This window comes from Orussus abietinus, unplaced genomic scaffold (assembly GCF_000612105.2).
Source record: "Orussus abietinus isolate OABI.00-Male unplaced genomic scaffold, Oabi_2.0 scaffold487, whole genome shotgun sequence".
In the NCBI taxonomy this organism is placed as follows: Eukaryota; Metazoa; Arthropoda; class Insecta; order Hymenoptera; family Orussidae; genus Orussus; species Orussus abietinus.
The window spans coordinates 19,389-31,573 of NW_019394630.1; the positions used below are offsets into that span (position 1 = coordinate 19,389).

At 46.7% G+C, this 12,185-nt stretch overlaps 1 protein-coding gene across 1 annotated transcript in view; it reads right to left on the minus strand.

Moving 5' to 3' along the window:
* LOC105702319 (division abnormally delayed protein) overlaps nt 1-12,185 on the minus strand; it is a 47,116-nt gene that overhangs the window by 6,755 nt on the left and 28,176 nt on the right. Inside the window, exon 5 of the mRNA XM_012429806.1 lies at nt 1,179-1,453. Within this exon, the coding sequence (XP_012285229.1) occupies nt 1,179-1,453 (275 nt within the window). The remainder of the gene's footprint in view (nt 1-1,178; nt 1,454-12,185) is intronic.

The following is a 12,185-nucleotide window of genomic DNA, read 5'->3' on the forward strand; positions in this document are numbered from 1 at the left end:
GTGTTTTTGTTCCTCTTTATGTGGGATTTTCGGATATTAAAATCAAAGACCTTTTGGAGCCTTCGTTGCCGGGGCCAGAAGAAGTGGGCAAAAAGTTTGCTGACTTTTATTTACCCGTTTCACGCAATCAAGATCAAGGGGACAAAAAGCGGTGCTTAATCGATATAGACGTCTCGAGGGAAGGAAGGAAAACATTTCTCATATCGCATCAATGCAGCCACTATACCCTCTCGACCAATTTGTAACGCGAGTGTCCTGAGAACGCCTGTATTTTGTCCGACCACCGAGCATGACCGGCTCATCAGTGCCGCAATCCGATGTTTATGTCGGCAACTCGTCCACAATTAATTTACATTTCCGAGTACAAGACTAAGACACCGTTCCTTCGAACTGAGATCCTTAAATAACCTTCGGCAAAACAATCTCATGTATAAATAAAAAAATCTACGCGCATCTTTACTTATTAAAAATGTACCCACGCTTTATGTACATATTTCCGGACAGAGAAAACACGCCGGGACGAAAGGGTTAAACAAAGATATCGAAGTAGAAAACAATTGAAATTTAGCGCACTTTTTTCCTTTTAACAGAAAGAACGATTTAAAAATCGTGTAAGTGACCGTCGGCATAACGGTAAGATGTGGCAAATTAAATTGTGCAACAATTTATCCGACGTCCTACTTCGGCAATTTGATTGGACAATTCTTACTATTATGCTTAGGCTTACTGATAAGGGGATATGAAAGTGGCATCTAAGGATTCCAATAATCCATGAAACTTTTCTCCGAACTAGGTGTATCGAATCGGTTCAAACTTTACAATCTGAATATGGTGGCTCTAAGGAAAGTCCCTATACCCATGGAATTTCCTTTTTTCACAAAAAATAAAAAAAATCTCTATATATAAATTTAATAAAAAACCGTAAAATTTCATGGGAGTCTGGACCTTCCTTGCAGCCTCTATATTCACATTGCAGTGATTAAAACGATTCGGTCCACCCAGTTCGGAAAAAAAGTTTCATAAACTAGACCTTTCACCTCACCTGAAGCGAGGTATCGGTCTTTTTATCGAAAGTAATGTCAATGTACGTTATTTTTAATAAAGGATTTAATTTCACTGCCGTCAACCCTGGCGGCCCGCCATCTTTGTTCGAGGCAGGATATTATTCAGACACTTACTCTCCGATGTGTTCGCCGTTCCAGCAGCTGCCGTATCGATAATCCTCGCAGATCGTGTCGGCGAGGGTGGCGTAGAAAGATCGCGACCTGATGACGCTTGCCAGGAAGTTGCCGAGCTGGAGGTGGAGTTGCGTCGGGAGTCTGTGCGACCCGGACGGCGGGGACAGCGGCTGCGGCACGTGCGCTGCGGCCGGCTTCCGGTCCGCTCCTTCCGCTTCCGGTGTCGTCGCGGCCACGGTGGGCTTCAATTCCGAACGGCCGCATGCCTTTCGGACCTGGAACATCGACCCAATCAGTTCCGGCCCTTGCCTCCTGGCGCGGCTCCCGCGTTCGAGTGGCCTTAAGGCGGCGTGAAACACCTTGTTTACAGAACGAGCCTCGAGCGCCACTCGACGCCGCGAACCGTGGAATACTTTATAACCCGAATATTTATGCGCTGCCTAATGCAATCCGCGACACGTTGTTGGCAAGTGAGACCGAAACGCTATCGTTATTTCAAGTCAATGAGTGCATTTGTAGGACCAGTCGCGCCCGTTTCCAAGATGGCGGCGCCTAATCAACGGAACTTCTATGCAAGAAATGACTGAATTCGTGAAAGAGGTATGAGTAATGCTTTATTTTCTGTCTTATGGGAAATTATGAAGGGAATTGAGAAAATATTGACAAGTATGACTAATAAAATTCTTGTTATTTCAAGTCAATGAGGGTATTTATGGGACCAGCCGCGCCCGTTTCCAAGATGGCGGCGCCCAAGTCGACGGATAGTTCTTATGAAAGAGTTGATAGAATTTATGAAAGAGGTAAGAGAGTAAAGCTTGATTTTCTGTTTTACGGTAGATAACGAGGGGGAATTGAGAAATTGTTGAGGGTGCATTAAGATTTATTGTGTTTTTACGTTGGGTGACAGGAAATCGTTCAGCGCATGCGCGGTTGATCAATAGAACCCTCTTCGCGCCTTCGCGCCGCCAATCCTTGAGCATAACGTATGAAGGACCCTCAGCAGTGAGTCATCGGAAGTTTCTTCGAAATTCCTTAGCCGGAGCATCCACAACGCGGGTATAAATAAAAGGTAGACAATCCGATCGCGGGTCCAAAAGGAACTAATATATTGACACCGTCGACAGACCGAAACCATTGTGCCGGTCCGTTTCCCTCTCTCCCTGGAGCCTCTAGCGCCTCTTGCGACTCCTCCTGAATCTCTGGAATGCGGACCATAAAAGACCCGAAACGATGAATCATCGGAAATTTCAAGTCTACATTTTTCTTTTCCAGCTACCTCCGGGCAACCCCCACGGAAGAGCAGGGACGAGCACAAAGGAGAGGAAATGCAACCTCAAAAGGTTCCGAAAGAGGCGGAGATCTTCAATGATGCCACTTTAACTTCAATGACCGTTAAGCTCGGCGTACACCAGTGTCGAGTCCACGAGACATTTATCATCCATTTGCCGAGTCCAATGCCGTAATTAACATTTTTCACGTCACAGATTGTCTAAGCAATCTTAGAGCGTGTAACCGTTTCTTGCTGTTATTGATTCTTCTTAATCACTAAGAACACCGACGGAAATTAATTTTCATACCGCTTCGACAGTTAGTCTACACCCGATCATTGTAGTATGTCACAAGTATGGGGTGCAAGGCGTGGCAAACATGGACGCGGTAACTTTACCAAGAATCGCATTGAGAGCGAAAACCTATAATGGCAGGGCGGAACAGGTGCCGGTAATCGAGGGGGTTCAACCTCGCTATTTTGGATCAATGAAGAGGATCTCGAAGAATATATCCAACCTCTAAGCTCGACAGAATAGGTCGAGCCTCTTGTCTATTAATATTTCATTCCACAATGTGCCCTTCTGAAGGTATATAACGCATTAGCATGACAATGACGGACTAAACAAGCGGCAAACCTAGGGGTGAAAAACTCGAATGACGGAGAAGACAGTCTCATACCCTTGGACCGGTAGGGAAGGTTTCAAAGACCTTTTCTTGCCTTAAAATCCTTCGGCACCTTCTAAGAAGTTGGTTTCTTTTTACAGTCGTCAAAAAACTTTCATCTTCGATACCGCTCGATATACCCTCAAGAGTTAGGGGTGAGGGAGGAAGAAGGGGATGATTTCGCCGAAGACTATCCGAGAACCTAAACGGAAGGGCGAAAAACAGTCGTGGGCGAGAAGGGGAGCAGCCTCGTCATTTTGGATCAATGAAGAGGATCTTGAAGAATATATCCAACCCCAAAATCTGGCAAAACGGGTGGAGCATTTCGTCCAAAAATACTTCCTTCTAAGAGTATTCCCTTAAAAGTATAAATACAATAACCCACCACAACGCAACGTAACTTCGAAATCACATAATTGTTAAGTCTTTCTTGACTTCTCCGACAAAACTTACACTGGAAAAAAAAAAAAAAAAACAATTGATCGACTCAAATAAATATGCATTAATTGTTTTAGTCAACTCATTTTTCGCTCAAGGTAACGTGACACCTTTATTACCGCTCCATCCCTTTTCGGCCAAAAAATTGAATTACGAATCTAAAATTCATACATAAATAATGAATACATAAACCGTTAATACCATAAGTTAAATATTTGCAAAATCCACGTTGCATCAGTCATGTAAAAAAAAAAATTGGGTTGACATCACAATGAAGAATTAAACAAGCCTTGAAAAATCCATCAGCACGGTCTAAGTTGGTTTTCTTTTTCAGACGTGAAAAACATTTCCTTTCGATACCGCCAAGAGTACAAGGCGTGGCGCCGAGAAGGGGATGATTTCGCCTCCTACTATTCGAGGAGCATGATCCTAAACGGAAGGGCGAAAAACAGGTGTGGGTGACGGGGGGTGCATCGTTTTGGATCAATGGGAAGATTTGAAGGAGTACTTCTGGCCTCGAAGGCTAAATAAGGGAGGGGTGTCGGTCGACCCCCTCGGCCTCGGTCGAAGAGTCGTCGGTTTGTCGCAATGTCGCCACCCCGTGGCGGCTTTCAACCCTGCGACCCAATTCTCGGTCGGCAGGGGTAGAACGGAAGAGAAAGAGAGAGAGGGAGGAGAGGAGAGATCGAGTTTTCTTACGAGGATCCGTCGTTCCGTCTTCCTCGGGCTTTATGGCGCCTCCTTTCCACCCCGTCTATTCGTCTCTCCCCTCTCTCTTCCGGATCCCGGCCTTCGCTCTTTCGCTCGGCGGCTTCGGGGGTGGAATTAAGAGCAAGGAATTGAAAGGGCCACGCGAGCTCGGAAATAGGGCGGAGCGCGGTGATAGCGAATTTGCTGAAACAGTCCGCAAGACGTGAAGGCAAATGCTACCTCGGGATTAAAGTGCGCCAAGGAGTGTTCCGTATATATCCGACATTCGCACCGAGTTAACAATGAGCATTGAATTCCGTAGACATGGCGAGCAGAAGTCGGGCCGATGCGAAACTCCCGCCGATACGAGACGCGCCATTTAACCGCTGCGGAAAACTTTCGGACACTTCGGCGTCTCGTTATTAAGTATTCATACGGAGACGGCGAGTCGGCCGTGAAAGTTCCATTCTTTGGAGAGAGCTTTCATTTAACAACTCCTCGCGTATCCGTGATCGGGGGAAAATAATGTATTCGCGCTGCTGTACATGTTTCCTTTTTTCCTCGGAAATCGGCACAGCTAGACGCATTTAAGCCGTCACTTGTTTAAGGTGGGGGGAAAGTGGAGTCTCGTTTATGAAACTTTACTCCCAATTACTACGTAATCGTTTAACATTTCACAAAGTGAATATGCAGGTTCTAAGAAGGTCCTCGTACCCATGATAGGTCATTTTCTAAAATTTGCTCGTTAACATTTTTGAACACTTTTTATACAAATATGTATTTCATGGATGTTAGGACATTCCTTAAGGCCTGCATATTCAAGTCGCAAAATTTCACACGAGTACGCCCACCCGGTTCGAGAAAATGTTCCACAAACGATTCGATGATGTGATGCAACTTTTGCATCGCCTGAAATGTACTATATCCCGAAAAATGTATCAACATTCGACTTTAAGCTGTTCTCAAGTGACGTACAATGTATACCCCGACAGCGTCAGTTTTTGTCACCCTTGAGGGACGTTTCGCCCGGGGAATTTCGCCGTCGTTTCCACATCCTCTTAAGTAATTAGAGTTTGACATTGTTCCCGCGATTTACGAAAACTTGCCCGTTGATGCACTTAAGGCCGCGTCAAAGCGCGTCACGTCGTTGCCAAGAGCGCATTATATACCGAGGCCGGCGAAAGACCCATGAGAGGTGCATTAAAAGGATAAGAAAGAAATAAGCGCAAACAAGAGAAGTACAGCTGTACAGTTTTATCGTATCACTGGGAAATTATGGTATACTGCGGATGACCACACGACAGATAAAAAATGTACGAAAGAAGCGGAGGGGGATAAAAAAAGAGAGAAAAACGGGGAGGCGGGTGCAGCTGCAAGCACCCGACTGCAATGGAGCGGCCGAGGAGGAAAACAGAAAGGCATCTGTACGCAATCTCGCGAGCGAGCACCGAGAAACCGCAAGCCCGAGGTGATAAATGCAAAAAGAAGCTCTTCTCTCGCCGATACTTCGAGAGGGAACATTGTTCGCGATAGTGTTGATATGTATGCATCTCTGAGAAAGGCCGCTCGCGAGAGCGATACGTCTTTGTACGGTAACGACGTAGCCTCGAAGAAACACTCGCGAGAGAGTTCCTTTCATTGTTGGAAGCCCAAGGAGGAACGGAGGGGGGAGATGAAAGCAATGGAAGATCGATAGCTCTCGATACGTGCAAGTAACTGCCGGAAACGATAATGCATTTTCAAAACGATTGGAAATTCAATTGATTCCCGTAATCTTGCCGTGGGGCACTTCGCTTACTAAGTTGCTTCGCGAAGTGCACTTGCACCGCCTTCGGGTATACCGTCCATTTTTCTATGATTATCGTCGACGCTTAAAATAACTGAAAAGTGTATAATAAGAGTGCTCGAGGATGGATCTTCCGAGCATTCGATGGAACTGAATATCTCGTCAACTAAGATAAGACATTATTTCCACATGGAGAGAGAGAATGGTCATATTCAATTGAAGCGAGTTGGAAAAATTGTCCACATGGATGATACGTAACAATATAAAATAACAATGCTCGGGGGTGGATATTCCCAATACTCGGTAGAACTGAATATCTTGACTAAGGTTATTTAACCCTTTTAGTGCCGAGCAACGATATGTCGTTGCTAGCAACACTTGCGAAAACTTCAATCGGCACTAAGAGGGTTAAGCCCTTCTTAAGTCTGTATCAAAAATCATATCAGTAGCAATTTTAAATATCGCATCCTGCTAATAGAAACTGTCCACATCGTGGATATCTGACAACTGTTGATAAGAGCGCTCTAGTGTGGGTATTCCAAGTATTCGACCGAACGGAATATCTCGACGAGCAAAAATAAGCCGTTATTTCCGTACCAGCGGAGAGGACGTTAATTTCTAGTTTCAGCAAACTTCAAAAACTGTTCGACTCTCCACTCTCATCTCCGTGCAATCAAGCAAAAGATAAATCATGTTTGCTGGTCCAGGAAACCCGCGTACACGCGATGTTAGTTACAAAAGAGCCATCGGGGTAACGCACGGACAATAGGGACGCGAATCGGTGGTCGTATTCGAAATTGGAGCAATACGTACAATGCGTACTGCAAACGCGGCCGGACTTCAAACGCGGGTCCGGTGATTCCCCGTCATCGTACGTTTCCAGCATTTCCCGGTATATATCCTCTGCCATCGCTGTTATACGTATTTCCGAGTTATACAATAGTTCGCGAGCCGTTGCCTTTCACCTCATTCCGCCACATAGAGAGGCGAAGTGATGGGGAAATAAACGAATGGCCATGTATTTTTAGGCATTAGGCACGGCCGAGTTCCGTTCCTATTGTCTCTCTTTTTAGCCGCGGATGACGGAACAAGATGGACTCGCGTCTTCGGTTCCTGTGGAAGATCGAGGTCAGTCGGCGGCCTTCCGTATTTCGGAACGTGCGAAAGCGAACCGCGGCCTATTTATCCCATGCAACTCGTGGCTGGCGAAGGTGCAGTTGCTGCGGCAGGTGCAGCTGCAGGGACGTTAAACGGGCGAAAGTGATGCATCAGTTGCGCGTCCACCCGGGAAAATTATCGTTACATCAGCCGCGCTTGCGGAAAGGTTTCCCTTAACGGGATTCCGAGATTACATCTGGGACCTTCTTCGGAGTTTTCCCAGAATCCTAATAAAAATCACGGGGGTTAAAATGTTTATTTTTGTGTTCCATCGCTGTTACGTTTTGATAAAAGTTTTAATAAAAGTTATGGTAAAAGGTTATGTCACAGTTAAGCGTTCCTCGTACACGATTCGCAATTTGTTAACATTCTGATTGCGCAGGTAATAAACGATACCTTGTCGCAAATATTTTTCTAGGTTAACACATTTAGGTAAATTAACATATTAGTATACGTGTTACATTTTAATCATATATAAAGAGACACATTCTTTTAGGAACGAAATTTCACCAGCATCGTGTTCTTTCTTAGGATTTCCATAATCACGTGTAAAGTTTCGAATGATTAGGTGCAGCCGATTTGGAGAAAAGTTTTATAAATATTATGACGTTTTAATATATACACATTCACTGAGAAAGAAAAATCCATCGAACCGAAGAAATATTTCGATGATTCAAAGAATAACTATTTGACTGAAATAAATCGTCACGGTTCCGAAGAAATAATGCGTCAGATTGAGTTTATTTGAGTGAAATGATTATTCTTTGAACAAAATATTTCTTCGATAGTATTCAAAGAAATATTTCTTTGGTTCCGTGAAATTTTTTTCTTAGCGTAGAATAACTTCGAAAAAAACCTTTAAAAAGCTCTAAAAAAACCGCCTTTTATTGCTGAACGTGAGATGTCTCATTTCCAACCGAGCGGTAAAGATGGCGGAGCATGGTGGACGATTTCGTCGGGGTAGAACGTCAACATTCGGATTCGATCGTCTAAATAGCGACGTATAGTAAAGGCATCTTAATTCCAAAGAAATGTTGCATGAAATTAATTTTTCTATGCAGAATGACCCTTAAAAAAACTTTGAAATGCCCTAAAAACCATGTTTAATCGCTAAACGTGAGAGTCTCATTCTCGACCGAGCGGTAAAGATGGCGGAGCACGGTCGACGATTTCATCAGGGTAGAACATCAACATTCGGATTCGATCTTCGAGGTAGGAGCATATAGTAATGTCGCACGCGGCAGGTGCGCGACCCGTGGCGACCGCGAGACCGGGCGACGACGACCACTCGATTATTCGCGGCATCGAAGCTCCGCGCACCGATTTAGACGAGGTGACGTCAGCGCGTTGCGCGAAACGATTCGAGAAACGCGAGGGGGGCGCGCGAGAGAGAGAGGTGCGCCCGCGGAAAGAGCGAAAAGGGTCGAGAGAGACGAAACGCCGGAGGGGGGGGGGGGGCAAGAGGTCGCGAACACGGGCCTAGGAATAACTGGACGGAGCGAGAGGGAAGCGCGAGAGAGGAATCCTGGCTCCGGCAGGGAGGAGTGGGGCGCGGCCGCCGCTCCGGAATAATGTGTCCTGCGGATCGCGACGTTAACGCGCTCCGGGGGAACAAGGGAGAGGAAAAAAGGGGAAACGGGGGAAGGAAAAAAGGGAAACGGGGGAAAGACTCGGGCCGATGGCGCGAGCTCGGTCGAGCACTCGCGCCGCCGCCGCCCCGTCTACGCCCGAGGAGGCTGCGTCGGTCCAATTGGCATAACCGCTCCACTTTGCGAACCCGCACTTCTCCCGCCGCGCCACCGCGGGGATGAGGGCGCTCGCGCATATAGGCTGACTTCCCGCGCGGCGCGCAATTTGAATCCTACAGACGTTCAGTATAATTGATCTTCACGAGAAATATTTCACATACGAAGAAATTTGTCTCGTAAGACGTTATTCGGACGCGGGCCATGATTTGATTAATAATTACCTACGAATGGCTGATTTTTAATCATCGGGGCCTTTATCGAATCAAACGGTAATGGCCCGAGCTATAAACGGATGGGACGAACTTCTTTCGATTCCCATTCGAGCGAAGTGCACCTTAATGGTTTTGGCAACGATCCGAGCACCTCGTCCGATTTCCCTGAATCTTTAAACGAACAATCCCACGGAATTCGGGTCTCCTTTGGTCCACGTCTTAACCTTTGAAAGGACCTTTTGAGGATAAATTATGCATTAACCTTGGCGTAACGCGATTTAAGTATCTAAGAAACGGTTGAGGAAAATCTCACTCGCCTTGGACATAACGCCGGGAGTAAATTCTCATTTTTCACGTTTACAGCGGAAACCGGAGCGAAATCGTCAGCGAGTCGTGTCGCGCGACTTGGCGACACGACACGCGGGGCCACGTGGGTTCCCACCCGAGTCCTGTCGCGAGGATTCCCGGCGGCCGTTTAAGGAGCCGAACCCGATCTCGACTGGCCTAGCCGGCGACGTACGTGGGGGCTGGGCCGATTATTTATTCAGAAATCCTGCGGAGGAGACCATACACCGACCGAAAACCAGTTTCCCCCTTACGTCGCCGCACGCGTATCCTGGGAGTCGGAGGTCTGGTCGGGCGCCCTGGACTTCGGAACGAGGAAGGAGGAGGGAGGAATGGAGAACCAGGAAAGGGGAACAAGGAACGAAGAACGAGGAAAGAAAAACGAAGAATTGAAAATCAGGAACGGAGAACGAGGAAAGGGAAACGAGGAACGAAGAAAGAAAAACGAAGAATAGAAAATCAGGAACGGAGAACGAGGAACGAAGAACCAGGAATAAAAAACGAAGAATAGAAAATCAGGAGCGGTGAACGAGGAACGAAGAACGAGGATGGAAAAACGAAGAATAGAAAATCAAGAATGGAGAAGACGAGACATATATCGAGAAACGGAGAATGAAAACGAAGAAGGAAGAACGACGAACGAAGAACGAGGAATAGGGATCGACGAGTGGAGCTGAGGCGTGGAGGCCGAAAAAGCGATGAACAAGGAGAGAACGATATACGAAAAATGAGGAGTAGAGAAGAAAGACCGAAGAGAAGCGAAGAACGAAGCATGAAGAAACGAGGACGAGAAGCAGAAAACGAAAAACGAGGAACGGGGAACGAGTGGACGGTTCCTTTCGCCTCCGTTCCTCCCAGCGGTCACCGCTCGGCGGAATGGTCCCGGTCTCGCAGAAGGTGCCGTCTCCGTCGCGTGGGAGGCGACGAAAACGGAGCGGCGAACAGAAAGAGAGAAAGAGAGAGAGAGAGAGAGAGAGAGAGAGAGAGAGAGAGAGAGAGAGAGAGAAGGAGGGACCGCGGTGCGCCTTCCAGCGCATTCCGGCGCATTCCGAGGGGCCGTCGCCGTTCTCTTTTTCGCGCCATTCTGCTTCCCTGACGCAATCGGGGCCCTTTTAGGGGATCGGCTCGAAATCGCGCGCCCTTCTTCGCCTCTTAATTCAACGAATATCCAGACTTCGGCCCCCTCCTCCGCCCAATACTCGAAATCCGAATTTAACGATGATTCAACTTTCCGGGAGGCCCACAAAGAAGCTGGAGCCGAGTCGTGGACCCCGTGGGAACGTTCGACGGACAAAGCGGGCGAGATCGCAAGATTTAAGATAAAACCTTGGATAAATCCTCGTATATAAATCCTGCGAAACGTCGATTATCTCGCCCTTCCCCTCGGTGAACCACTTTTATACGGAGGTTAATTGTTCGTCTAATATTTATAGAATAAAAATGTAAGAAAAAAAAAGACAAAAAACACGAGAAATAATTCATCCTTTCCTGGCGGACGCGTTTCGTCCATTCATATTTCTGCGTTCACCGCGGATCCCGGCGTCACGTTCTCGACCAAACGACTCCCCCTTTGCCTCCCCTGCTGCGGTATTCTCCGGCAAATTAAAAGCCCAGATTGTTTTGGCCCCTTTACTTCCCGGCGAACGTCTTAACGTCCTGGGAATATACGAGTCGGGCCTCGGACCCGGCGCGATGGGCGGCGCGATTTACACGACCGATCCTGCCGCATCTCGGCTCTTCCCTCGCGCCGTAACGGAATTCGACTTTCCGCAGGACCCACCTGACGGGGGGCCTTTTTCGGCCGGAATTCTAATTCAGCAGGGTAACGGAATTCCGTTTTTCGAAGGACCACCTAGGTGGCCGCCTCTCGGTGTAGCTAACTCGGGTGCATCTCATTGTCCTCGTTGAATTTAACTTTTCAACGAGACACTTAACCAGCCCCTGCGGATCATTATTTCGTCCAGTCGGTCGAACAAGGACATTGCGTAATCCAATTCCACGTGATGACAAAACTGTTTTTTTAAGGATGCTACCACCTATCGGTAGACGAATCCGTCCGTGCGCTTGCAGATCTTTGTGATCATAATTCAGAAAAACAACGTATTACCCCAGAACTGTTCTTTATACACTTTCGCTTTATTCCCGTACTAAGAAAAGAATATCATTGAACCAAAGAAATATTCTGTTCATTTAAAGAAGAATTATTTCACTCAAACTCGAATGAATTGGTTGCAACGTTTTTTCGGAATTGGGACCGTTTATTTGAGTTTATTCAAGTAATTTCCGGAAAAATGAAATTTCCTGAGTCTCAAGACCCTCATTAGTCCCTCGATTAGTCACGAGTTAAAGTTTGAAATTATTTCGTGCACCCAGTTTGGAGAATTATAAATACTTTGACGTTTTGAAATATATAGAATGACCCTTTCGTCCGACCTCAAGTGTCCTAGACATCTCCAGGAGCCTAACCACGACACTCAGAGGAAAATCGTGTGCAAGGCGTACAGCATGTTACAAATACACTGCAGTATTCTCGGCGGATTTAAATTCAATTCCGAATTTCATGTTTTCTTTTTTAGTTTTCGCAAAACGGCCGATTTCATTGTTCCAGTTATTTCAGCTCATCGACCGGGAGGCGTTCGTCATTGAGTCGTCACGGATTAGAATCCGATAAGGGAGTCGCGCCCCCAGGCAGGTCTTG